The following is a 27,188-nucleotide window of genomic DNA, read 5'->3' as shown; positions in this document are numbered from 1 at the left end:
AGTTCAGAAACAAATCTATTGCTGTTCTGCCCATAATTTAGATTTATATGCCATTGCATCTCAGTTATCATTCACTTTGGAATTACAGATCAACTATAATGTAGCGTGCATGCAGTTAGTTGAGTGAGGACCACCTGAGGCAACAGCACAGGTCGTCAGCAAGTTGAACCCATCTCCGAGACCCTGATCACAGCCGCCCGTTTGTGAGAATAATGCATACTGTCGGGTAACTAGACAACCGCTTTGAGCCATCCCGAAGGCATGTTAAGGCGCTACATCGAATGCAAGGAGTATTATTATTATATCCCTGAATATAATAATAATAATAATAATATTATTATAATCATATCCTTGCTTCCTAATTCTTGGAATGCGAGGATAATAATAATAATAATAATAATAATAATAATAATAATAATAATAATAATGGGACACTTGCCTATCTATGGCTGCCATCATGCCCTGGTAATTTGAAATAAAAATTGTACCACCATCCAGTTGTGGGGGGAGGAGTTGGGTGGGGAGTTGGGTGGGTGGGGGTGGGGAGTTGGGTGGGTGGGGAGTTGGGTGGGTGGGGTGGGGAGTTGGATGGGGTGGGGAGTTGGATGGGGTGGGGAGTTGGGTGGGGTGGGGTGGGGAGTTGGGGTGGGGTGGGGGAGTTGGGTGGGGTGGGGATGGGTGGGGTGGGGAGTTGGGTGGGGTGGGGTGGGGAGTTGGGTGGGGTGGGGTGGGGAGTTGGATGGGGTGGGGAGTTGGATGGGGTGGGGTGTTTGGTGGGTGGGGTGGGGAGTTGGGTGGGGTGTTTGGGTGGGTGGGGTGGGGAGTTGGTTGGGGTGGGGAGTTGGGTGGGTGGGGTGGGGTGTTTGGTGGGTGGGGTGGGGTGGGGAGTTGGGTGGGGTGGGGTGGGGGGGGGGGGGGGAGGAGATGGGTGTGGTGGGGGGGAGAGATAGTTGAGAGGTGGAGCCGCTGCTGATTGGTCGCCGGTTTGAGGTTACCGTGGCCACCCAGTGTGTGACTGACAGATTGGGAGACACCGCAGAAAGCCCTGACCGTCAAAACCAACCGGGAGTGGAGTGAGTGGAGTGGAGTTGGGGTTTGGGCGCTGTGAGTGGAGGTGTTGCGCTGCTGCTCGAGTCGCAGCTGCAATGTCGGAGCTCGTCTTCACTGCGTTCGGGGTTCTCACCCTTTTGCATTTTTTCCTGAAAGTAATGAAGTGCCTGAGGTATTTATATTTCACCAGGTGGCACAAAGTCCCTCATTCGTTTTTCAGTGGCATGGGTGAATGGGCAGGTAAGTTGTGTGAGTGTGAGTGTGAGTGTGAGTGTGTGTGAGTGAGTTGTGAGTGACTGGACAACTGGACAACTGACTCTGAACTTTTATGTGTCTTAGTCCCAGGTTTACCTCTGATGCTCACCTCAGTAAATTCTTCATCGCTTTGCTGTCCCCCCCCCCTTTTTCGGGTATGAGACTTATTTTGCTTCGAGTCTTCGTTGCTGGTCAGAAATATTCCTGCCCGGAATTGGCAGTTCTCAATTGGGTCAGGTTTTATTTCGGCGGCAGATGAAAAACTTCAGGAGACGTAGCCGAATTGAACGTGTAACTTGTCCTGACCCATGAATTGCCCTCGTCTGTTGTCTCGTATCCCCCACCTGATGTTTTAAAGGTTAATACTAATTATCCTCGTGGTTGATATAATAATCCTTGCATTTGATGGAGCGCTTTTCACGTCTTCTAGACGATACAATACTAAATTACCTTCGTAAAGCGCCTTTCACATCCCAGGGCACCGAACAGTCGGGGGGTGGTGGCGGTTGGTATCAGGGAGGGTGGAGGGCAGAGAGAGTAGGAGAGTGGCCGAAAGCATGGTTGAAGAGGAGGGTCTTGAGGCATTCCTTGAAGGAGGCATGGGAGGGAGTGAGGCGAAAGGAATGTGGGATGGAGTTCCAGAGGGTGAGGGCAGAGAGACTGAAGTCCTGATCGTCGATGGCGGGGTGGGTAACATGAAGCGGGCTGGAGCCTGCTGAACGGAGGGAGCAGACAGATTGATAAGGGTCGGAGAGGTAGGAGGGAGCAAAGCCATGGAGGGCCTTGAAGATGAGTACAAGAATTTTGAACTCGATCCTCTGAGGGATGGGGAGCCAGTGGAGTCGGGCGAGGGTGGGTGTGATGGGGTCACGGAGCCTGGTGCGTGAGAGTACACGATCGGCAGAGTTCTGGATGATCTGCAGCTCGTGGAGGAAAGAGTTAACATAGTTGAGCCTGGTTGCAATAAGGAATCTAAAGGGTTTTGGAAACCTGAAGGGTGAGGGAGTGGAGGAGTTGTGCAATGTGCGAGTTCATGAGGTGGAGAGGCACTGATGTGAGCCAATCAGGAGAGCCTCGGTCTTGCTGACATTCAACTATAGAAAGTTGGCTCTATAGAAACTAAATGTCTCAAAGCGCTTTACAGAAAATACTGTACAGTGAGTTGACTGTACATTTGTGGGCGAAACGTGGAAACCAATTGCGCACAGCAACGTCCCACAAACAGTCGTGGATTGAGTGACCAAATTTTATTGTTTTTTTTGAATGATTATTATCCCCAGAAAAGCAATCCGCGAATTAACTAACAACTGGGTTCCTACTAACTGCTAGGTAAACAGAGGCATATGGAGTAAGGAAACTTGCCCAACATTTTGCGCTGCCTAGAATAGAACTCAGGACTCTCACTTGCAATGAATGAACGAATGAGCAATTTTTCTGAAGGATTGTTAGCCAGGCAAAAGGTGAAAATCCCTTCTCCTTTTAAATAATGCCATAGGATCATTAGTATCTACCTGAGCAGGAAGACAGGACCTTGGTTTAATGTTGTACTAAGTGGCAGCATAAACCGTGAGCTTAAAGTCCCCAACATCAGACTTCAATCCATAACCTACTGACACGGAGGCGAGAGTCCTACCAACTGAGCCAGGCTGACACCAAAACGATAGTGTTGCCCAATTAGTGCCGCAGAAATGTGGATGATCAAGTTGTCTCAAAATTTGCATTGATAGACGGAAGGATAGAAGCTTGTCTTTTCTATCAACCCTCATTCAAATGCAGGAACCAGATGAATCTGAAAACAAGCTGCGGATTATCTTAAATGCTCATGTGGAATGTTGTTGATAGTATCTGTAAATATGCTAATTAATTGCCAAATGGTCCCTTTTTATTAATAACTCAAACACAATTAATCCTGATATAGCATTATATCTTTAACCCAATATTTTTTTCTTAAAAGATGAAACAAGCATATGAAAGCTATGTCCTGTAGCTCAGTGGTTAGAGCACTCGCTTTGCAAGTGAGAGACCTGAGTTCAATTCCAGGCAGAGGGCGAAACCTTGGGCAAGTTTCCTTACTCCACACGCCTAATAATAATCCCTCCAAAAAACAAAAACAATAATTAAATTGTCAATCTACGACTGTTTGTGGGACATTGCTGTGCGCAATTGGCTGTCGCGTTCGCCTACAAATATACAGTCAATTCACTTTATAGTGTGTTCTGTGAAGCGCTTTGGGACGTCCTCATGACGTGAAAAGCGCTATATCAAATGCAAGGATTATTATTATTATTATTATTTTCCTTGCATCCAAGTATGTGGTTGCTTGTAGATTTATCAATCAATTTACTTTACTGAAACGTTACAACATAATATACATTTACATGGCACCTCACACGAAATACAGGTCTTGAATAGCTTTGCTGAATGAGATAACAATATTATTTTTATTTATAATTCATGTAAGCAACATCCACAAAGATATATTGAGAAGCCAATTGAAACACGTTTGGATTAGGTAGGAAATTTGGCCAGAACATACTTCATTGTTACTTAATATAGGGGGGAAATTTCAATACAGTACCAGAAGCTGAAACATGATGTAAAAATGGGCTGAATTGGGCCACCTTCCAATGAGGTCACCTTCTAGGGATTAATTTAGCCACTTCCCTTTAAAAATTGGCTATGGTAACAAACAAGTTTTCAGTTTGTATAAAAGAGATTTTATTTTCTCATTGAGTATTCCCTTCCTGTTTCAACCTGCATTTGAAACCCAATCTCAGTGTCATCTAATCACCACTTTTTAATTTTATCCTCTCTCCTACTGTCTTGAATTTTGATGGTGACTTGGCTTTCTTGGTTTCTCAATCAGTCAGAAAGTGTGACCTTTTGACTTGGTAAATCCTGCAGTAAATTGTCCAAATGTATTTGTTTTTAGTTATCACTGGTGCATCAGATGGAATTGGTAAGGAATACGCACATGAGGTAAGTTACCAGAATTTCTTCGTATTACAAGGTTGAATAATTAATTTTGTAATTCCAGCAGCTCAATTTCCTATTGGTATTCTGCCATTGTAATAATGCTGGAAAATGTTATTAAAAGGTCAAAGCTAATTAGGAAAATGGTATTAGAAAATAATGATGATAATAATCCTTGCATTTGATATAGCCCTTTTCGCGTCTTCTATACGTCTCAAAGCGCTTCACAGAATATACTGTAAAGTGAATTGACTGTATATTTGTGGGCTAAAGGTCAAATGTCAGTGTGATCAAAGCAAGAAAATCTATCATTTACTTTGAGGGTGAAATGCAAATGAATGCACTTTTTTAAATTAAACATCAAAGCTTTAAAAGTTACATTTTTACCAGATACAACGTATATCTTCTGATTTTTTTCACAATTAATTCACACAAATGCTTCTCGTAGAGCTTTGTAATAACACAGTGATTCATATCCATAAAACCAGAGGCAAAACAAGATGGCGTTTAATTAGGAAGCTGTTTTTGCAGTTCTTAAAAAGAACCATCTGCAAAAATTAATATTGAATTTCTTAAAATGTAGGACAAATAGTCTTACTGTCTAACACTAAGTGGAATTGTGAGCTACATTACAATGCAGCCCCATTGTTAATAATAATAATTCTTGCATTTGATATAGCGCCTTATCACGTCTTTGAGACGTCTCTAAGCACTTTACACAATATACTGTAAAGCGCCTCTTTTCCATCAAAATTTGGTTATATTGCACCCATTCAACAACAACAGCTTGGATTTATATAGCACCCTTCACGCAGCCAGCTGGTTCGTTCTATGAGTACTGACCGGCCAGTTTTTAGAGTGTGAAAGCTAAAATGGCCTAACATTCGGGTCATCGGGTCACCACCAACATCACTTCCTGCTTTGGGCATGGGCAGCAAACGAAAGGTGATGTTAGTGATCTAATGCCCCGAAAATCACGTGGAAAGTACGAAGGCCTGCTCTGAGATGCTACCCTGATTTTTTTAAATTATGGATCAGAACCACTGCATTCTAATAGGCTTCACTATACCAGGCAGGGGAGACTTATATAGCTGTCCATAGGCACTTTGTTGTATTCAGAGTACTTGATGCTAATTTTTAAAATCTAATTTTATTGATGCTTATCCGTCCCCAATTTGTTACAACAAGAAAATGATCCTTTTCATGTCTGCAAGTTCGCAAGATGACGTCAATTGCTTAAGTTTTTAGAGGTACTGGTGCACATTTTATGAGACCTAAGGCCTCAGCCCAATTGGGAGACTCTTATATAAGAAATATTCAGAGCACAGATATCATGCTTCTTGGCTGGAAAATACTTATTCAACAAAAATTATTTATATTTCTTACATTTGCTACTTGAGCCAAAGCTAATGGGAAAACAATTTGTAGGAGAAAAATCGGTTGATGTTGTTCAGTGCTAAACAGACACACTTGAATCTGTTACTTCTGGTGGTTATCACACGGTTATCACATTACCACATCGAACAATTGTAATCCCCATAAAGTGTATACTGGGAGCTCTAAAAACTTACAGATTGCATTTCTAAGCCTGCAAAACATCCTGCAACCTGCAGGATATTAATGATGAAAAGGATCATTTTGTTAATTTTAATAAAATGGGGGCTAATAAGAGTCAATATTATAAAGAATTCAAGTGTGCACTTCTTCATATGAAGCATGTTCTGCCAAACCACAGGAATTCTGCGTCAATATGATATCGTGGAGTCCTGTAGCTCAGTGGTTAGAGCACTCACTTTGCAAGCGAGAGACCTGAGTTCAATTCCAGGCAGGGCGAAACCTTGGGCTAGTTTCCTTACTCCACACGCCTAATAATAATCCCTCCAAAACCCAAAACAATAATAAATTGGTCATTTTCAACCTACGACTGTTTGTGGGACATTGCTATGCTCAATTGGCTGCCGCGTTTGCCCACAAATATACAGTCAGTTCACTTTACAGTGTGTTCTGTGAAGCGCTTTGGGACGTCCACCCGACGTGAAAAGCGCTATATCAAATGCAAGGATTATTATTATTATATTGGAGTGGAGTTCTGAATTGCTTCCAGTTTCTTTATTAAGTAATCACTTTAGAAATTGCCATTTATTCGACCAACTGCCTTTCAAAACTGATAATGTTATGAAACAATATTCTTCCCTGCAGCTTGCCAGACGTGGGTTAAACATTGTACTTGTTAGCAGAACTCAGGAGAAGTTAACAAAGGTTGCAGATGAAATTGGTAAGGTTATCATGTTTTCTGTTAGTAATATTTTTCCAGTTAAACATCAAAAATATTTACGACTTTGTGAACAAGTAGGTAATGTTTGTGTAGGTCAGTCTGACACAGTGGTAGCAATATAGCCTCTGAGTCAGAAGGTTGTGGGTTCAAGACTCGTGTTAGAATCACATAGCCAAAGTTAACATTCCAGTGTAGTTCTGGGCATTGTCAGAGGTAATATCTCTTCAGATGAGATGTTAAACCAAGGTACTGTCTGCCTGATCAAGTGGATGTTAAAGATCCCATGGGACTACTCAAAAAGAGAAGGGAGTTTCTCCCAGTGTCCTAGCCAACAATTCCCCCAAATAAAATTGTTCACACACTCCATAGCTGTTTGTGTGTATAAACTGGTCCTGAGCTTGCCCAGAGAATACAATCAATACATTACAGTATATCTGTGAAACCCTTTGAGATGTCTCGATGATGTGATAAGGCATTATACCAAATGCAAGTATTATTATTTTTCTGCCGAAAGGTCATCGGCCTGAAATGTTAACTCACTGTCCTCTATCCATAGATGCTGCCTGACCTGCTGAGTGTTCCCAGCGACTTTCTCTTTCAGATTTCCAGCATCTGCAGTATTTTGCCTTGTGTTTATTATTATTTATTAGTTGTGTATCATTAGAATTTACTAGTTATAAGAACATAAGAATTAGGAGCAGGAGTAGGCCATTCGGCCCTTCGTGCCTGCTCCGCCATTCAATAAGATCATGGCTGATCTTCTCACCTAACTCTGATTACCTGCGCTATCCCCATATCCCCTAATCCCTCTATTTTTCAAGAATCTATCAGTCTCAGCCTTGAAAATGTTCAAGGACTGAGCATCTACAGCCTTCTGGGGTAGTGAATTCCATAAGTTCACTACCCTCTGAGTGAAGAAATGTTTCCTCAACTCTGTTCTAAGAGGCTGACCCTTAATTTTAAGACTGTGACCCCTGGTTATAGATTCTCAGGGGAAACAGTCCCTCTGTGTCTACTTTATCCAGCCCTTTAAGAATCTTATAAGTTTCAATAAGATCCCCCCTAATTCTTCTGTACTCTAGAGAATACAGCCCTAGTTTATTCAGCCTATCCTCATAGGTCAGTCCCCTCATCCCAGGAACTAACCGAGTGAATCTACGCTGCACCCCCTCTAGGGCAAGTATGTCCTTTTTTAAATAAGGAGACCAAAACTGCACACAATACTCTAGGTGCGGTCTCACCAAAGCCCTATACAGTTGCAGCAAGACTTCCCTACTCTTATATTCTAAACCTTTCGAAATGAACGCTAACATGCCGTTCGCCTTCTTAGTTGCTTACTGCACCTGCAAACTAACTTTTTGGGACTGGTGTACAAGGACACCCAAATCCCTTTGAATACTAACACTATCTAACTTCTCCCCTTCCAGAAAATAATCTGTTCTTTTATTCTTGCTACCTAGGTGAATAATTTCACACTTGCTAACATTGAATTCCATCTGCCACCTACTTGCCCACTCCCCTAGCCTATCTATATCTTGTTGCAATCTTTTTGCATCATCCTGAGAGCTCACTCTGCTACCTAGTTTAGTATCATCCGCGAATTTAGACACATTACATTCAATGTCCTCGTCCAGATCATTGATGTAAATGGTAAATAGCTGAGGCCCAAGCACTGATCCTTGTGGCACTCCACTAGTTACATCCTGCCAATTCGAGAATGATCCGTTTATCACTACTCTCTGCTTTCTACCCGATAGCCACTCTTCTATCCATGTTAATATTTTCCCATTAATCCCGTGGGCCTTGATCTTGAGTAACAGCCTTTTGTGTGGCACCTTGTCAAATGCCTTCCTAAAATCCAAATATACCACATCTACTGGTTCCCCCTTATCCAACCTGCTGGATACATCCTCAAAAAATTCTAAAAGGTTAGTCAAGCATGACTTCCCTTTTGTAAAGCCATGTTGACTCTGCCTAATCTTTTTATGGTCTTCCAGGTATCCCATAACTACGTCTTTTATTAAGGACTCAAGAATCTTCCCTACAACTGACGTCAAACTAACTGGTCTAAAGGTTTCCCTATTTTCTCTCCCACCCTTCTTAATTAGTGGAGTTATGTTTGCAATCAATGGGAACTTTTCCAGTATCCACAGACTTTTGGAAGATTATAGACATGCCATCCACTATCTCAGTAGCCACCTCCTTTAAAACTCTCGGATGCAGGCCATCCGGTCCAGGGGATTTATCGGTTTTAAGACCCGACAATTTACCTAGAACCATCTCTTTACTAATGTTAATCTCCCTAAGTTGCTCGCTAACATTGTCTTCTTGGTCCTCTATTTTTGGTATGTTTCCAGTGTCTTCTACGGTGAAGACTGTAGAAAAATACTTGTTTAATGACTCTGCCATGTCTTTGTCCCCTATTATAATTCCTCCGGTCTCTGCCTGTAATGGACCCACATTCACCCTCGCTAGCCTTTTCCTCTTTATATATTTGTAAAAACTCTTGGAGTCTGTTTTTATGTTCTTTGCTACTTTGCCCTCATAATCTATTTTCTCCCTCTTGATCAATTTTTTGGTCCTCCTCTGTTGTTCCCTAAAGTTCTCCCAATCCTTGGGTTTACTACTGATCTTCGCTGTTTTATAGGCTTATAGTTATGTAGTAAACTCTGCATCCCCTGATTTCCAGTGAACTTAGAACATGAAAGCAAGAGAGAAGAAACAATTTGGCTTATCAAGGACACTTTTTACACAAATCTTGTACATTAAATTTTGTCATGAACTCTACCTCACCATTAAAATCCCTGAGGAAAGTTGTGTTTAATTTGTCTCTGAGCTCAGGGATCATTTCCACTGTTCAACGCTATCTGATATATTGGAATATAAAATGAAAGTAGTAACCCATCACTACCACTTGTGGGGGAGACCAAAACCAGGGGCCATCAATATAAAATAGTCACAAATAGTTCAAATAGGGAAGTTAGAAGAAATTTCTTCACATAGAGAGTAGTACTCGACATGCTCCCCCTTGATGACATCATCTGTAGACATGGGATCAACTTCCACATGTATGCGGATGACGCCCAACTGTATCTTTCTGTCTCCACCCTCAATTCCAGGACCACTGGATGAGGGCAAATTTCCTACAGTTGAATGTGAACAAGACTGAGGCCCTCCTGATTGGCTCGCGCTAGCGCCTCAGCACCTCAGGCTCTGGTAGCATCAACCTCCATGGTTGTCCTCTCCTGCATCAAACTTCATGATCCCATCTGCCCCACTCTCGCTCAACTCCATTAAATCCCTATCCTTCAGAAGATCCAGTTCAAGATCCTGGTCCTCACCTACAAAGCCCTCCACGGCCTCGCCCCACCCGACCTCTGTGACCTCCTAACCCCCTACCAACCCACCTGCTCCCTTCACTCAGCCGGCTCCAGCCTGCTCCACGTGCCCCGACCCACCCGCCTCACTATTGGCGGGAGAGCCTTCAGCCACTCTGCCCCCAACCTCTGGAATTCCATCCTTCAATCACTCTGCCTCGCCCCACCGCTTAGCCTCCTTCAAATCATAGAATCATACAGCACAAAAAGAGGCCATTCAGCCCATCGAGTCTGTGCCGACTCTTTGAAAAGACCAATGTAATGTTAATCCCTCTCCCCAGCCCTTTCCCCATAACTCTGCAAACCCGTCCTCCTCAAATACTCATCCACCGAGTTTTTAAAAGTAGTTATCGAATCGGCCTCGACCACCCTTTCAGGCAATGCGTTCCAGATTCGAACTCTCTGCGTGAAAAAATTCTTCTCACCTCCCCTCTGCTTCTTTTAGAGACCATTTTAAATCTGTGATCTCGAGTCACCGACACACCCACCAGTGGAAACAGTTTTTCCCTTTCTAACCTATCAAATCCCCTCATGATTTTGAAGACCTCTATTAGGTCTCCTCGTAACCTTCTCTGCTCCAATGAGAATAATCCCAGCCTCTCTAGCCTTTCCTCATAATCAAGGTCCCTCATTCCTCGTACCATCCTCGTAAATCTCCTCTGCACCCTTTCCAATGCCTTAACATCCTTCCTATAGTGTGGTGCCCAGAACTGGGTGCAGTATTCTAACTGAGGCCTAACCAGTGTTTTATATAGGTTAATCATAACCTCCTGACTCTTGTACTCTATGCCCCTATTTATAAAGCCTCGTATCCCATATGCCCTTTTTACAGCTTTATCTACCTGTCCTACCTTCAAGGATTCATTTACGTGCACCCCCAGGTCTCTCTGTTCTTTCACCCCCCTTAAGATTGTATTACCAGCCTATATTGCCTCCCCTCATTCTTTCTACCAAAATGCATTACCTCGCATTTCTCCACATTGAATCTCATCTGCCATGTGTCTGCCCATTTTACCATTCTGTCTATGTCTTCCTGTAGTTGGCTGCTATCCTTCTCACTGTTTACCACCCTACCTAACTGTATTGTCCGCAAACTTGGAAATGGTACTTGCTATACCCAAGTCCAGATCAATTATGTATATTAAGAAGAGCAGTGGTCCCGCCTCAAGACTCTCCTCTTCGACCATGCCATCGGTCACCCCCCTTCCGCTCCCCTCCCTTCTCCCCCCCTGACCCCAGCTCGGGTCTGAAATGCTGTACACTGTCCAGCACCTTGGGATGTCCTTCCGACGTGAAAGGCGCTAACAAATGTAATCTTGTTGTTATTGTAGTGGGAATGTGGAACATGCTACCACAAGAAGTTGTTGAGGCAAATAGCATAGATGTCTTTGAGGGAAAGCTAGATAGGTACATGAGGGAGTAAGGAATAGAAGGTTATGCTTGAAGGCTTAGTTGAGGAAGGGCAGGAGGAGTCTCATGTGGAGCATAAACACCGGCATAGACCAATTGGGCCGAATGGCCTGTTTCTGTGCTGTATACTCTCATGTAATGTATTTAATGAAAATGTATTAATTATCCTGACAATAGTTCAAAATAATAGTTCAATGAACAGTGTGAAAAGAAAACCAGAATGGAAACTATATTTGAGAATATTGTTTAGGAAAGAATTTGGCTGATCATTATGTTCTTTAAATATTGATAGAGAGAACTTCATGTTGCAACTGAGCATTTGCAAAGTGCATTCAATCTTCTAGAGATTTGCCATGATACAAAAGCAATTTGTCTGAAGCTTGCATGTTAAAGCATATTCAGCTGAATAGCACAAACACTCCGGTATCCATTATCAGATTTTTGCAAATAACAGCTAACAAACAAGTGATTGTAAGGGTAACTAACCAATTACTGTAACTGATATAGCAATTGAGATCATACCAAAACTTTTTAGACCATTTGTTCATCTTCAATCTAACATCCCATTACATCTTTAATTATGAGTTGAAAGTTTTTCTTCATCCTGTTAATGCATAAATGTTAACTACATATCTGTTTCAGATGACAATTTTGAGAAGCTTCTACTATATAATAATTGTTGCATTGGACAGTGTGTTATCACATTGAAAAATCTCAAAGCATTTCATAGGATATACTGTAAACTCTGGTGACTGCAGTGTGTAGGTGAACACTACAGCCATGTCCTGAAGATTGCAACTTTAACAGTGCAGCACACCCTTGGCCCCACATTGGAGTGTCAGCCTAGAGTTCAAAGTCTTGAGGTGGGGCCTTGATCCTACAACCGTTTGACTTGAAGATGAGAATGCTTCCAACTGAGCCAGGCTAAAGTTTAGTTTAGCTCAGATTGCCAGCATTCAGTGTTTCATTTTATCTAGACAACAAATGGCATCCTTTTATATGGGGGGAAGAAAAGATCTGTTCAATTCTAAATTGCCCAAATTAGTTGCATTTATTTAATTAAATAACCCACACTTGGACCAATATCCCAGAGGTGTTGAATCCAGATTAGCTTGACCTCTTAAATTATTTATCATTGGAGTTTTAACTACAAGTTTGAATAAATTGCAGAGCAATTTACAGGAAGACAAGTGAAGATTGTTGTGGTTGACTTTACCAAGAGAGACATTTATAATATCATTGAAGAACATCTGAGAGGGCTTGAAATTGGGATTCTGAGTAAGTATGTTTTATGTTGAGCAGGTTGGAATAGTACATTCCTTTCCAAAAATCCTGATTGTTACCGGATCTGAAGGTTGAGGCTCAGATGATGATGAATAATAACGACAACAAATTGCATTTATATAGTACCCCTCATGCAGGATAGAGCCCCAGAGCGCTCAACAGTGGCACAACACAGAATAAAAATAGTTGCGGGAGAAGACCTAGGTTAGAGATCTGTATAGTGCGCAGTTTGTGGAGGGAAGTCTGGTGAGTGGGGCATCAGTCTGACCAAGCCTGGACTTGATGAAAGTGTGGATGAGGTTCTTGGTGACTGAGGGGGTGGGGGGGGTGGCGGGTGGGGAGAGACAGTGACAGGTGGCAGAAAAATAAGTGTTAAATTCAAATGGCCACAGACTATGAATTATTGTTACATTTGTATAAAATATAGCAAAAATATTGGTAGTTTGGTTATTTCAAATATGCTCATGAACTTTTATTTCCATGTCTGATTGTCTTTGCAGTTAACAATGTTGGAATGTTGCCCAACCCACATCCATCTAAATTTCTTGACATGCTCAGTAGAGATAAGGTATGCTGCTCCTTTCATCATCAACAACAACAAAATTACATTTATAGAGCGACTTTCGCGTCCGGAGGACGTCCCAAAGCGCTGAACAGTCAGGTGTCAGGGCCCGAGCATGGGGGAGGAGTGGTGTGGGGGTGAGGGAAGGCAGAGAGGTGGGAGGGAGACCAAAGGCACGATCAAAGAGAAGGGTATTGAGACCGACCTTGAAGGTGGCAAAGGAAGAAGCGAGGCAAAGGGACCGTGAGATGGAGTTCCAGAGTGTGGGGGCAGAGAGGCTAAAAGCCCGGCCACCGATGGTAGGGCGGTGGTGTGGGAGACATGGAGCAGGCCGGAGCCCGATGAACGGAGGGAGCGGGCAAGTTGGTATGGAGTCAGCAGGTCAGAGAGGTAGGAGGGGGCAAGGCCATGGATGGCCTTAAAGGTGAGGACGAGGATCTTGAACTCGATCCTCTGGGGGATGGGGAGCCAGTGGAGTCGGGCGAGGGTGGGAGTGATGGGGTCGCGGAACCTGGTGCATGAGATTACATGAGCTGCAGAGTTTTGGGTGATCTGCAGCTTGTGAAGGGAAGAGTTGCGAAGGAGGGAGTTTCTGTAATTGAGCCTTGATGTGACAAATGCGTGGGTGAGGGTTTCGGCAGCCTGAGGGATGAGGCAGTGGCGAGTCTGGCAAATTATTCAATATCTAATACCTAAATCTTATATAAGTTATGTTTCAAATTTACAATATTCAGCCATATCTTTTATTGAATGACTTAAGGAACACCATGCTCAGTTAGTAATATTTCAGCTGCACTCAGATTCACACCTTCTGACCTTATTCTGTGGTGTGCATACGTTACATGGGCACAAACGAAGTTCAGACTTACCCGGGCTCCCAATAAAATACCTAGAAATTGCTCTGCGGTCTCTTTTATTTCAGACCTGCTGTTCCCTCTCTCCAAACACTCTTTGAATAACGTTTCACTATCAAAACTTGATTTATGTGTTTGACAGGAATTCTCAAAGATTCGATTCAAGATGTAAAAGAACATTTTTATATATGTGAAGTGGAGAATAACCTTGACGCAAATGTTGAGATCTGCATTTTTATTTAGAACAGGATTACATTTGAAAATGTATTCAAATGTTTGAAAGTGCATCTAGGAGAACTTCGATAAAGAGTACAGTCAGAAGGTTAAAATTCTGTGTGGGTGATTGTGAGTTCATGTTCTGGGCTGAAACAAAATTTGGTTCCTTAACATCTAGAGTCAAGTAGCAAAGGTTTAAGAGTACAGTTAGGTTTACTTTAATAGGGTTCTGTAACTAATGGCTGGGTGGTACTTCTCTCAACTGCTGCTGCTGCTGCAGTAAATACAGTGTGCCTCCAGCAATGAGCGATCAAAGCTATTTTGTGATCTCAATAATCTAATTACATTAATAATTTTGACGGGATCTCTGACGATAAGCTGTTCATTTTGGGTGAAAAAAGCTGCTGTGAGAGAATTTAAAATGACTACAACTATGTGTTCTAATTCTGATATTTATTTTGTGCAACAGACCATCGATGACTTAATCAATGTCAATATGTTATCTGTCATCAAGGTATGTGATCGATCACTAATGATTTGTTTTTTGCTAGTAGAACTGGGTGATCCTAAGTATTAATGACGCTGCATTCTTCACATTTTCTCATGTTGGAAGATGTACGTGACAAAATAATGAATTGGCTATTTGCAAGTTTAAGGGAAGGCTTATGTACATGTTAAATCCTTAATATCATGGTCAATGATCTTTGTTAGTTCATTAGGTGTCTGAGTGTTCTATTCGGTAGGCTTTTAAAAAGAAAAGGCATTGTTAATTCTATGTTGCTGAAACATAACAGTTACATTTTTCAATTTGGTTTGATTTTTCAACTTGATTTGAAAAGTATTTTTAGAACTTTTTTATGTTGAGGAGCGCACGGAATTTACATAAGCTGATCCTTGCCTCCTTTGCACTAGAATTGCTCCTTTGTAGCACTCACCTTTTTATGCAATGTCTTTTCAGCATTTAACAATCAAATTCTCTATAAACTTTATTAACAATGGCTCAATTGCCAGCATTTTTGCCTCTGAGTCAGAAGGTTGTGAGTTCATGATAGATATTAAAAATCCCATGGCACTATTCAAAAAGAGAAAGGTCCCCTGGCCAACAATCCGCTAGTCAAAATTGGTCATTCATCTCCTGGCTGTTTCTGAAACATTATCCTGCACAAGTTAGTTTCTGTGTTTGTGTGGAAATACATAGCTACTACACTTTACAGAAAATGTTATGAAGCACTTTGAGATGATCATTACATTTACTCTATTCCCCTATTGCGTTCCAGTCTCTTTTAGAATATGGCAGCATAACTATCTAATGCAGGCTTCTGCCAGTTAAAACAAAATCAGTTGATTTACACACAGAGCAAAATTAAAGACAAAATAAGTCATATGTTGAGCATATATAATGTAAGCTAGGAGAACTAAAAATGTTGAAAGTAATTCTTATCTCAACAACTTGCATTTATAGCATGCCCCACGCAGGCTAGCATCCCAGAGCGTTTGACATATGGGTATGAGACGCTACTATTCCAAGATTATAGAGTTAATCTTATGGATTTGTAGTCTATACTGAGGGCAGTCTACATTGTCCCCAGTACAATCACAAGGATAAGTCTAATTGTTAGCCAGAGTGACACAATTTCCACACAACACAATGTACATAGTGATACCCATTATAACGTGTACCAGTTTAGTACGGGTCTGTTTATGCAAGTGTACTGTGGACTCACATTGTACAGTCCACATTACAGTGTGCAAAGTGGTCCGGGATGCAACCGTGCATGAAGGGCGCTATATAAATGAAAGTTGTTGTACAAGACCCATGGTACAATTCCAGCTTCCAATATTGGTGTTGATGTCAATTCCTGAGGGCCACATGTGTGTTATGTGCAGGAAGCACTGTTGATGTTGCTTCAGGAAGGAAGTGATATCATAGGTGCTTCCTGGTACAGAAGCAAAGTCAGTGATTCTCTGATGGCCTGAAGGCATTGACTGGCATCGATTTGTTTTTTAATTATTATTATTATGTCTCATTATAATGTAAGGTCAGAGTTTATGGACCCAACCCACACGTTATAATGGCAATGCAATATTATCAGGTAATGCAGGGAATGTTTATTCATCATAAGCCCCTAAACCCTTTCCCAAATTGACTTTCAGTATTTGGGTTTTGTAGCAAAGGCAACAATTTGAAATGGGTGAGAGATAATTGTATAGGTTTTCATTTTGTCTGTCTTCAATCCGTATTGTTGGACCTATTGAGAAGATTGATTTTTATTTTTGATTAACTTGAATAAAATGCAGCATTAATTCTTTGCTACAGATGACCCAGCTTATCCTCCCACAGATGAAAAATAGGTAAGAATATTTCTTTTTTATTAGTGATTAGAATCTCTTTTTATTTTAAAAGAAAGTTGGTGTCCAACTATCTTTCTACTTTTCTCCTCAGTCACATATAATAATCCTTGCATTTGATACAGTACGTTATCACTTCATTGAGACGTTTCAAAGCGCTTCACAGAATATATTGCAAAGTAGATTGACTGTATTTTGAGGGTGAAACATGGAAGCCAATTGCTCACAGCAGTGTTCCACAAACAGTCGTGGATTGAGTGACCAAATTTTTTTTGTTTTGTTTTTGGAGGGATTATTACTCCTGGAAAGTGATCCGCCAACCAACTAATCAACTACTACTAGGTAACCAGAGACGTGTGAAGTAAGGAAACTTGCCTAAGATTTTGCGTTGCCCAAGAATCGAACCCGGGTCCTCTCACTTGTGTGGCGAATGCTCTAACCAATACACTACAGGACTCCACATATGCCTCTGCTCCTGATCTCCAGCTTCCTCATGCTGAGTGCATTTCCCTAAAACACAGTGGTGCCTCTGGCACCCCACCCAACTGGACATTGTGTGATCTCTAGCAGTGAGTCTCAGATTGCAGATGACACCAGCAAATTCATGACTCCTTCATACTAGTGAACTCCTGGCCCCAGAAGCATATATGCAGCTATATCCATTGCAATATCAGGGTTGACCCTAGAAGTGTTTTATTAGTTTCTGTAATTTTTTTAAATTCAGATTTATCTATTTTTTTTAAAAAAGCAGTTAAATTGGCTAAGTCTAAGGTAGAAATCTAAGCGGTTTTATTCTCAAACCTATCTTTAAAGATGAGTTTGAAAAGACACCTTGTTGATCAGAATTTCTATACCGTAATTATGAATGAATTCAGGAATAATGGAGTTGTGACCTCATTTTTAGGTTTAATTTGTGTGAAGCATTTTGAGGCATCGTCTGGATGTGAAAGGTGCTCGCATAAATGTGAGTTGTTATTTATTGTAATGTTTGTTCATGGACAAACCTAAACTTGAAAATACCTTTTGCAATTTAAAAAAATGCACAAGATGCAGTTGAGACTTCAATTGGTATATCAGAATCTTGAAATGATAGATTTTCCTCTTTAACAGTGATTATGCCTTCTCTTTGTGAAGCTTACCAAGCATTGTTATGAAAACAATCACAGATTACACGCTGCTTGTCTTTGAAAACAATATTATGACTGGATTTGAGTCAAGGACGTGGATTTTTTTTATTTAATGTCGGGTTGCCTTGCCTCATGCACATCAGGTAGAATTACTCCTTTGCAATACCTACAATACAAAATTACATTTGTATAGCAGCTTTCACATTGGGAGGACGTCCCAAGGCGCTGGACAGTTAGAGATTTGGACCCGGGCTGGGAGTCGGGATTGGAGAGAGAGTACGAGGGTAACCAAAGGCTCAATCAAAGAAAAAAAACATTTTGTTTTGAGACGAGTCTTGAAGGAGGGAAGGGGCAAGTCGGAGGGATTATGGGATGCAGTTCCAGAGGATGGGGGCAGAGAGGCTGAAGGCCTACCTGCCAATGATGGGGAGGGCAAGGCAGGGACATGAAGCAGGCCAGAGCCCACTGAGCGTAGGGAGCTGACAGGTTGGTAGGGGCTTAGTTCGTAGAGGTAGAGAGGAGTGAGGCCGTGGAGGCCGTGTAATTTTGTATTGTAGGTATCGCAAAGGAGTCTCAACTGCATCTCTACCAGCTTGTGAATTTTTTTAAATTGCAAAAGGTATTTTCAAGTTTAGGTTGTTCCATGAACTGGTACTTTGGACTAACCAGTGAAGTTATAGGAATGTATTTCTTTTAAGACCAATGTCTGACCAATTTGGGTTGGGGAAAGATTTAAATTGTTGAATATGTATTTGCAACAGTTCACAACCAATGTTTGATATCGCATGAATTCTGTTTTGAAAATTAGAAATTCTCCAGTATGACCATTTTCTGAGAAGAGAATGAAAAATTGCTCCAGGATAATAATAAAAAAAATTCTTGCATTTGATATAGTGCTTTATCACGTCCGTTTTATACCTTCTCTTTACAAAGCTTGTGCAGTGATATATTATGCAAACCAAATATTGTGTTTTTAGACAGAAGGGGCTGATACTGAACATATCTTCTGGTCTGACCGTTGATGCAGTTCCTCTCTACTGCTTGTACAATTCTTCTAAGGTGAGTTTTCTTTTTAAAAAAGTTACCATCTAGTAGTCACATTGCCAAAAAGCCTAGGGCTTTTTTTCATGTAGCTGTGAGAATGTAGTAATTTTGGTAACTATGAAACTCATGAGGTAATGGATAAATATTTTAAGCCTGGGCAATTTACAGGGGAAAAATACTTTTTTTTAAAAAAAAATTTCAGTCTTTTTATCTTTTCTCCCTTTGGAAGCACTTTTAATCCAACAGGTTCTGTTACAATTCTAAAACCCCACTGCATTGTTTAAAAGACAATTCTTGGACATGCCTGTAAGTTTAATTCTTGTGCAGAGTATAGTTTTGCCTGGACAACCTCAACAAAATAACAATCATCTGTGATTGGATCTGTTCTGGTGCCTCCCCTGCTTTTGTCAACTAACATATTGCACATGCTCTAGGTGGTAGTTTCCATAGACCTTAAGATCCCATGGTACTATTCACAAAGAGAGGGGAGTTTCTCCCAATCTCCTGACCAATATAACTGCCAAATAAATTGATCACTCACATCATGGCTATTTGTGGGACCTCTCCATGTGTACGTTGGCTGCCACATGTCCTACAAATAAGGATTATTGTTCTATTCATTAATTAATGCCAGCAATTAATTAAGAAACAGTAGGAATATGATAAAAGGCATCCTTTAAATTTCTTTTGACTGATCAACCCTTCTTCCTGCCCCATCCCTACACTTTGGTTTGTCCCTCAGGCTTCCCACTTGTTTTGACCATCATATTTTTCTACATGTATAAAAAAAATGAGCCTTTTTTAAAAAAATTCCAGCCACAAGAACAACTTTTTATTATAACATTTGACATTTAGGGCATTATCTGTTAAAGCACTGCAAAATTGCAACCCAATTTTAAACCCTTCCCAAGCCTCTCTACTCAAATAATATGATTACTGTTCTTTTATTATAATCCTTATTTATTACACATTCTTTACAAATTATTTATAATTTGTGGAGTCCTGTAGCTCAGTCGTTAGAGCACTCGCTTTGCAAGCAAGAGACTCGAGTTCAATTCCAGGCAGGGCGAAACCTTGGGCAAGTTTCCTTACTCCACACGCCTCCAAAACAAATAATAATAAATTGGTCATTTTCAATCTACGACTGTTTGTGGGACATTGCTGTGTGCAATTGGCTGCCGCGTTCGCCCACAAATATACAGTCAGTTCACTTTACAGTGTGTTCTGTGAAGCGCTTTGGGACGTCCTCCCGACGTGAAAAGCGCTATATCAAATGCAAGGATGATTATTATTATTATTAATTATAATAACTTGCAGAATAGTCCAAATATAATTTCAAGGCTGAAAGCAACAAGTTATTTTTCTCAATAAATTTATTTTTTAGATTTTTATGGAAAGGTTCTCCAATGCGTGCAAAGCAGAATATGGCTCCAAAGGAATTATCATACAGGTAATTATCAGATTTATTCCTATGTTTGAAATGAATAAAAAGGCATTGGTTTTGTTCCATTTTTGCAATAATACCTAGCACCACGTGTTTGTCAAACAATGGGGTCAAATCTATATGGAATTGGCCAGAGAGCAATTTTCATCAATACCTTTTTAAAGAAGATACCTGCACTTACAGTGTCCTAATACCAGCGGGCAACAAAGGATAAACTTATTGCAGACAGCTTTTTTGCAATGATTTACTTAATATCTATGCTGATTTCCAGAACAATTTTGTGCTATGGCCGAAAAAAGAGAAGGTAATTGGATGAGATCTGGCAAAAAGCGGCTGGACAGACTGAAGAAAAGGTTGGATGAGCAACCAGTTGGCAAAATTTCAATGAGAGAGCTTTTGTGATTCTGTGTAAAATAAATATTCTGTTAGGTCGACTCAGGGTTGTATGTCTGTCTACCTTTAAATTTACTTCCGGGAGGAGGGGAAGGTAAGAATACGCATGACAGCACAGCCACCCTGGCTCATCAGTAGGACTTGCCGACCAGTCACTGGGGGCAGGAAATCCTCCCATTCAGCTCCTGTTAATCCTGCAAGCCAAAGCCCTAACAGGTAGGGTGGTACTAGCTGGACAAGCAGCAGGAAATCTTATCAGGCATTGCTCTCAATGGCAAGCCATGCGTTTTTAAGCTGGTTAGACTCCAGCAATACCCCAACGCATACTCTTAACGTCCCCAAGCCTTGGCTCTTGTCAACCTGCACCTAATACTTTCTGGAATTAGGTAAGCAGGATGTGTCCCTTCAGGGAAGGAGTGTACACTCCATTCCAATAAACATCTGTGAAATTTCCATCGCCATGCTTAAGAGTATCTAAATCATCCCACCTACACATGGAGTAAGCAAAGATTATTCATATAGGTGGGATACATGGAACTCCATTTGGTTTGGATACTCTTATGGTGATTGGTTTTCACGTGTGTCAGACACCTGGCTAACCAAAACAACTTTACTTTAAGTACTACAGCTGTGGTTCAAATATATCTTTGGATGATATAATTGTACGTGTCAAGGTTTCCTCTGTAGAATATTTACAATACTGAAGTACAATATTATTAAATGTTTGTATCCACCCATTCACCATCTAGATATGTAGTGTATAGACTGAATTTAAAAGGTGTCAACATCCTCCCTTCAGAAAAGTCAGATGTTTTGTCTTTAACATTTTCTCTTTGATAAATGTTCAAATCTTGATATATAATGGCCTTCTTAGAGATTAGTTTGCAGGAATTATTGAGACAAATGATTTGAAGCAATTCACTTAACATCATTATGGATCCTTATTAGGCAACAGCACTTCAACTAGTTGTGTTCTGCCTCCCACAATGGCAGTCTGAGCTTGGTTATAAAAACTTAATACTTGGAAGTATGTAGAATTTTGTGTAATGCAAAACCTCCAGCCAACAGCAACAACAACAAATTGCATTTAGCGAGTACCTTTCACGTTGGTGGAACATCCCAAGGCACTGGACTTAAAAGGTTTGCATCTGAGCTGGGGTTTGGAATCAAGAGGGTTGGAGAGCAGGGGAGGTGACCAAATGCATGGTCGAGGAGGAAGATCTTGGGAAGGAGGCAAGGGAGAGGGAAAGGCGGAAGGACTCTAAAATGGAGTTCCAAAGGGTGGCGGGTGAAAAGCCCAACTGCTGATGGTGGGGTGGGACGGGCAGGGACTAAGGAGAAGCCAGTGCCTGCTGAGAGGATAGATTGGTAAACGTTTAATAAGTCGCAAAGGTAGGGAGTAGCAAGACCATGGAGAACTTTAAAGGTGAGGACGAGGATATTGAACTTGAACCTTTGCACGAATGGGAACCAGTGAAGCCTGGCAAGGATGGAGTTAAGTGGGTCACGGAGCTCAGATACAAAATGTTTGGGATTTGTCATTGGTTAATATTAAGACCCAAAAGCAGCCTGTGGATTGTTGAGTGAAACCGTGTTGATTTCCACTGCTGACAATTTTCAGCTGTATTTTGTTTTTTCTTCTGACTATTTCAGGCAGAACTTACCCCCCATTGCCAGGTGTCATGAGGCTGTGCTTTCAACAGGAACTTGTGCAATGCTTCTACTTGTGTCTATTTAGAGGAGTAGGAGGCATGGCTAAGGTGGCTCATTTTATAACTTTTAATTCCTTGTCTATTGCCAAAAACATGGCCTCCATTTGGCACCCACCTCTGAGATTGGGCAGATTGTTAACCTGAAAACAGAGAGAATCATACCAGTTAGGCAAAACTAGAGAGAAGCAGCACTTGAGTGAGATAGTAACAAAGTGAGAAACATAGAATGAGAGCTGGAATTAATCTCTGAAAAGGAATATGGCCTGAACTCAAATGCTTTTATACAGCTTTTACACTGGAGTAAGTTCTAACGTTTTACAATGATAAGACAGATACATATTATCATTGAATTATACAGCACAGAAGGAGGCCATTCGGTCCATCGTGTCTTTGCCGGCTCTTTGAAAAAGCTATCCAAATCAATCCCACTCCCCCGCGCTCTCCCCATAGCCCTACAAACTTGTTCTCCCCAAATAATTATCTATTTCTCTCTTAAAAGTTGTTATCAAATCGGCTTCCAACACCCTTTTAGGCAATGCATTCCAGCTCTGAACAACTCGCAGTGTCAAAACATTTCTCCTCACCTCCCTTCTGTTTCTTTTAACAACTATTTTAAATCGGTGTCCTCGGGTTACCGACCCACCCTCCAGAGGAAATAGTTTCTCTTTGTTCACCCCATCGAATCCCCTCATAATTTTGAAAGCTTCTATTAAGTCTCCCCTTAACCTCCTCTGATCCATGGAGAATAATCCTAGCTTCTGTAGCCTCTCCTGATAACTGAAGTCCCTCATTCCTGGCACCATCCTGGTAAATCTCCTTTCCACCCTCTCCAATGTCTTGACATCTTTCCTAAAATGTGGTAGCCAGAACTGAGGCCTAACCACTGTTTTATAAAGGTTTATCATAACTTCCTGACTTTTGTATTCTATGCCTCCATTTATAAAGCCTAGTATTCCGTATGCTTTTTTAACAGCTTTATCTACCTGTCCAGGCATCTTCAAAGACTTAATTATGTGAACCCCCAGGTCTCCTCATAAAATGCATCACTTTGTATTTCTCCACATTAAACTTCCATCTGCCACATGTCTGCCCATTTTACCAGTCTGTCTATGTTCTCTTACAGTCTGCTACTATCCACCTCACTGTTTACTGCGTTTTGCACCGATTCCATGATGTCTTCAACCCTGGCACCAGGGAGGCAACATACCATGCAAGAGTCACGTCTTTGGTTGCAAAAACGGCTGTCTATTTTCTCCATTGTGTCCCTAATGACAATTGCATTGATACACTTCCCTGTGTCCCCCTGTGCATCCATTTGCTTTTGACTCCCCTCCCGAGAGGTGTCATCACCCTGACCAGTATTCAGTACAGAAAACTGGTTTATGAGTGCCACACTCTCAGGGGATTTCTGCACTGCCCATCCCCTCTTCCTACCGTGTCAGGTGGTCACCCATTCATTCTCCTTCTGAATTCTTTGTGGCAGTGGGGTGACCACCTCCTGAAACATTCGATCCATGAACTCTTTAGCCTTCTATATGCTATATAGTGACCCCAGCCTCTCCTCAAGCTCAGAAACCCTGAGCTCAAGCAGCCAGAGGCACTTCTTACACACGTATTTGTCCAGGGCACGCAAAGCATCCTGGAGTTCCCATCAAGCACACATTGTGCTTGGAACCAGTCACAGTTGCCCTGCTATATTCCCAGACATGTTTTATATTATTTTAATATAACTATTGTATATTTTATAATTATGCACCTCTTTCCCACGCTCATAAAATTCCTTAGCAGAATTCTCACTCTGCTGAGCTCTCTGCTCAGTGAGGCTCTCACAAGTCTTCCCCTTTATATAGGACTCAAACAGAAGTGCCCAGTTTTGACTTGTCAGCAAATTTATTAATCCCCAATACCTGGCCTAGGATTAACTGCTAATTGACTTGTTTGCCCGCTTACATATAAGGTTGTCTCTACCTCAAGAAAGATTTCCCATTCTTCTGCTGATTGAAAGAGTTCTCTCTTGCTCTCTCATATCTCTCTTGCTGAATAATTCTCACTAAATTCCTGCATAGACTTCTCATTCTGTTCCACCTCACTCAGTTCCCTCCTCAATGCTGGGCTTTCTGCTAAAATGAGGCTCTCACAACTCTCCTTTCTAGAGGACTCAAACAAAAGCACCCATGTTATGTTGTGCAAACCTTGCTGGAGGTGAGAGTTTATGGATGGTTTGTGGGTCCAAGACTGGCACACTAGCAAAATGTGTCTTCCACTCCATTCACTCTGTTAATAATTCAACAGGTGGTGGTAAGAGTATAGCGTTTATTTTATAAAACAAATAGTAAAGCTCACAATCTAATTAACGTTATGACATACAACACAATAATAATACGACACAAATATACGAAACAGACAAATCCAGACATTGTTCCGTACTCCAGACCAAACAGTAGTACTGAGAATACAGGGATGACGACACGTATCCAGGAGCTATTTTATACTCCAGACTAAACAGTAGACCTGGGATCACATATTGTCATACACTGGAGAGATCAGCCCCTGGAACTACCCCTTGGAGACAACTGACTCTCATAATACCAACCCTAAACAGGGACTGGCATCCGGTAAACCTTCGGACCCAACCGTCATACGCAGACACTGTTCAATTAACAATAATATGACAAATCAGAGAGTGGCTCCAGTAAACTCAACCAGCTATTAGCCCAGCACCCAACTCGTACTGCCTAATCTGACTTCTGGGTTTCCCTGGACCAACCGCTACTACCGTTATTACTTCCCTGCCTACCAAACAGTACCAAAACCATATTACCCACTATTCCTCCTCGTTAACTTTTAATGGTCACTTTCTTACTGGAGGTAAATTTCTTCACCCCTGTACATCGATACAGTAGAATCGATATTGATTCCACTAGGAAGTGTACTGACCCTCTACACAACTCCAACTATTCCAAAGTTACATCTTTTATATGTTTCCACCTCCACCTCCCCTTGTCACAGAGATAACCCCCACCCTTCTCAGGCTGCTTTGCAGAGAGATATGGATAACTTCTGGGCAGCCTTCCACAGCCTGCTTGTTTCTCAGGCTTAAGATAGGCAGGTGTCTGAGGCTATAGCATTTTCTTTCTGAGGTCCACTGTACCCACGTCTGTGTTCACGGACCTGATTACTCATTATCTCAGAGGAGTGAACATCTTCCCAGGAAAATATGAAATGTAATCAGAAGCTAACCTCAGCCCATCCAGCAAAGCTACTTTTAATCATTTAACTAGCAAACCTTCTGCTACTTTCAGTTGCTGTTTGAAATATATCCTGAGGTGATAGTCAATATATTTCAGTTTGAAACAACTCAGTTTGAAAATGACTGAGGTTGAGAAACAGCTTCACACGTTTTATCACATATGGCAAATGGAGGTGCTTCTAGAATGTGAGTTCCCTTACAACCAGGAACGTATTTTCTATTGTTTTCTAGCTAGAGTATGGGTAAACAGGAGTCTGATTGCAAATAAAACCTTTCACCTTCTTATTTTGCAGTGCTTAATGCCCTTTTCAGTTTCTACTCAAATGACAAGGCATACGAAACCTGGGACATTTATGCTGGCAGCGGATTTGTACGCGAAACAATCACTTGACTGTATTTGGCTTGGAAACTTCCATGGATCTCTGTCTCATGAATTTATGGTAACCTATAATTCTTTCAAATATTCATTTAAATCCCTCCAAAGACTTGCCTCACCCTTTCTCTGCAATCTCCTCAAACCATACCAACCCAGCCACTCCCTTCGTTCAGAGGACACCACCCTGCTTCATGTTCTCCACCCCATAATCTGCAGTCGGGCTTTCAACCTATCTGTCCAACTCGCTCGAATTCCCTCCCGAAGTAGTTCCGACTCGCTTGCTCGCTAATCTAGTTCAAGGTTCAAGACCTTGCAACTCCTCCCAACATAAAAGGCGTTATATAAATGTAATATTGTATCTTAGCTATGATGCATTGCTAGACTATTTATCAGCACTGAATAATCCAATGGAAAATTATTTTCAGTATGTTATTAAGAACATCTTTTAAATTGCACATGCATGTCTTATTGTATTTTAGGGATTTGTTCTCAAAAATATTCCTCAATGGATTCTGCACACTGACAGCATCCAAGAGATTCTGTTGAATTATTTGAAGAAGACCTGTGAAACTGAAGCTCAAACCTACTAAGTCGCATCATTTGCCCTTCACCTGATCTATTCTGTCAGTCTGCATGATATTGTACTTAAGCCTGAAAGTTTGTGTACAATGTTTTACATAAAATTAGACTCTGAAAATGTTAACACAGAGGTCTAATTTATAAGAGTGCTTTGTTTGAGGTGACCTTGCTTTGGTGTTGAGAATATTTTTCACTTCAATTATTTCTCGGTGAGTAATCATGTCCTGAGTAAAGGTGAGTTATAAAGGGATTGCTCAGGAATGCAATTTCTGTATCCAACAGTTGCTGTTTATGGATAAAGTAAGATTCAAATTACGGTAGAAATTAATTTTATTGTTTAAAATATTTCTACTGTATATTGCTACATCTTTAAAACTCCCTTTTGCTAACCTAGTGTCTACTAATGTATCTACCCATTGTTTCGAGAAATATCTATTCTTTATGAGAGGTTCTATCTAAAGTGCAATTTGCCATTGAAATGAAATAACTTGATATAAATTAATTAACCAATTAGTACCCCAGATACAGACTGATAAGTAGGTGATAATCTGGGCCAACAGAAAAGTGCAGAAATGTTTGATAAAAATTGCAGGGAGACTTGGAACTTTTTGCCACATTTTGCAGAAAATTGGTGTTATTGAGGTCCATTTTACTGCCA

General features: G+C 41.2%; 1 protein-coding gene across 3 annotated transcripts; it reads left to right on the top strand.

The window, feature by feature from the left end:
• The first annotated feature begins 941 nt into the window (after positions 1-941).
• On the top strand, positions 942-27,188 carry hsd17b3 (hydroxysteroid (17-beta) dehydrogenase 3). 3 transcript variants are annotated; one of them, XM_007899981.2, is made up of 12 exons: positions 942-1,290; positions 4,238-4,284; positions 6,478-6,553; positions 12,511-12,618; positions 13,125-13,192; positions 14,726-14,770; positions 16,574-16,608; positions 16,895-16,966; positions 18,710-18,791; positions 20,161-20,226; positions 25,869-26,015; positions 26,431-27,188. In XM_007899981.2, exons 1-12 carry the CDS (start codon positions 1,146-1,148, stop codon positions 26,539-26,541), a joined length of 1,002 nt encoding a protein of 333 aa, XP_007898172.1. In that variant the 5' UTR covers positions 942-1,145; the 3' UTR covers positions 26,542-27,188.

The sequence above is a fragment of the Callorhinchus milii genome, unplaced genomic scaffold (assembly GCF_018977255.1).
Source record: "Callorhinchus milii isolate IMCB2004 unplaced genomic scaffold, IMCB_Cmil_1.0 Scaffold1, whole genome shotgun sequence".
NCBI classification, from domain to species: Eukaryota; Metazoa; Chordata; class Chondrichthyes; order Chimaeriformes; family Callorhinchidae; genus Callorhinchus; species Callorhinchus milii.
This window is presented reverse-complemented; position numbering and strand designations above follow the sequence as displayed.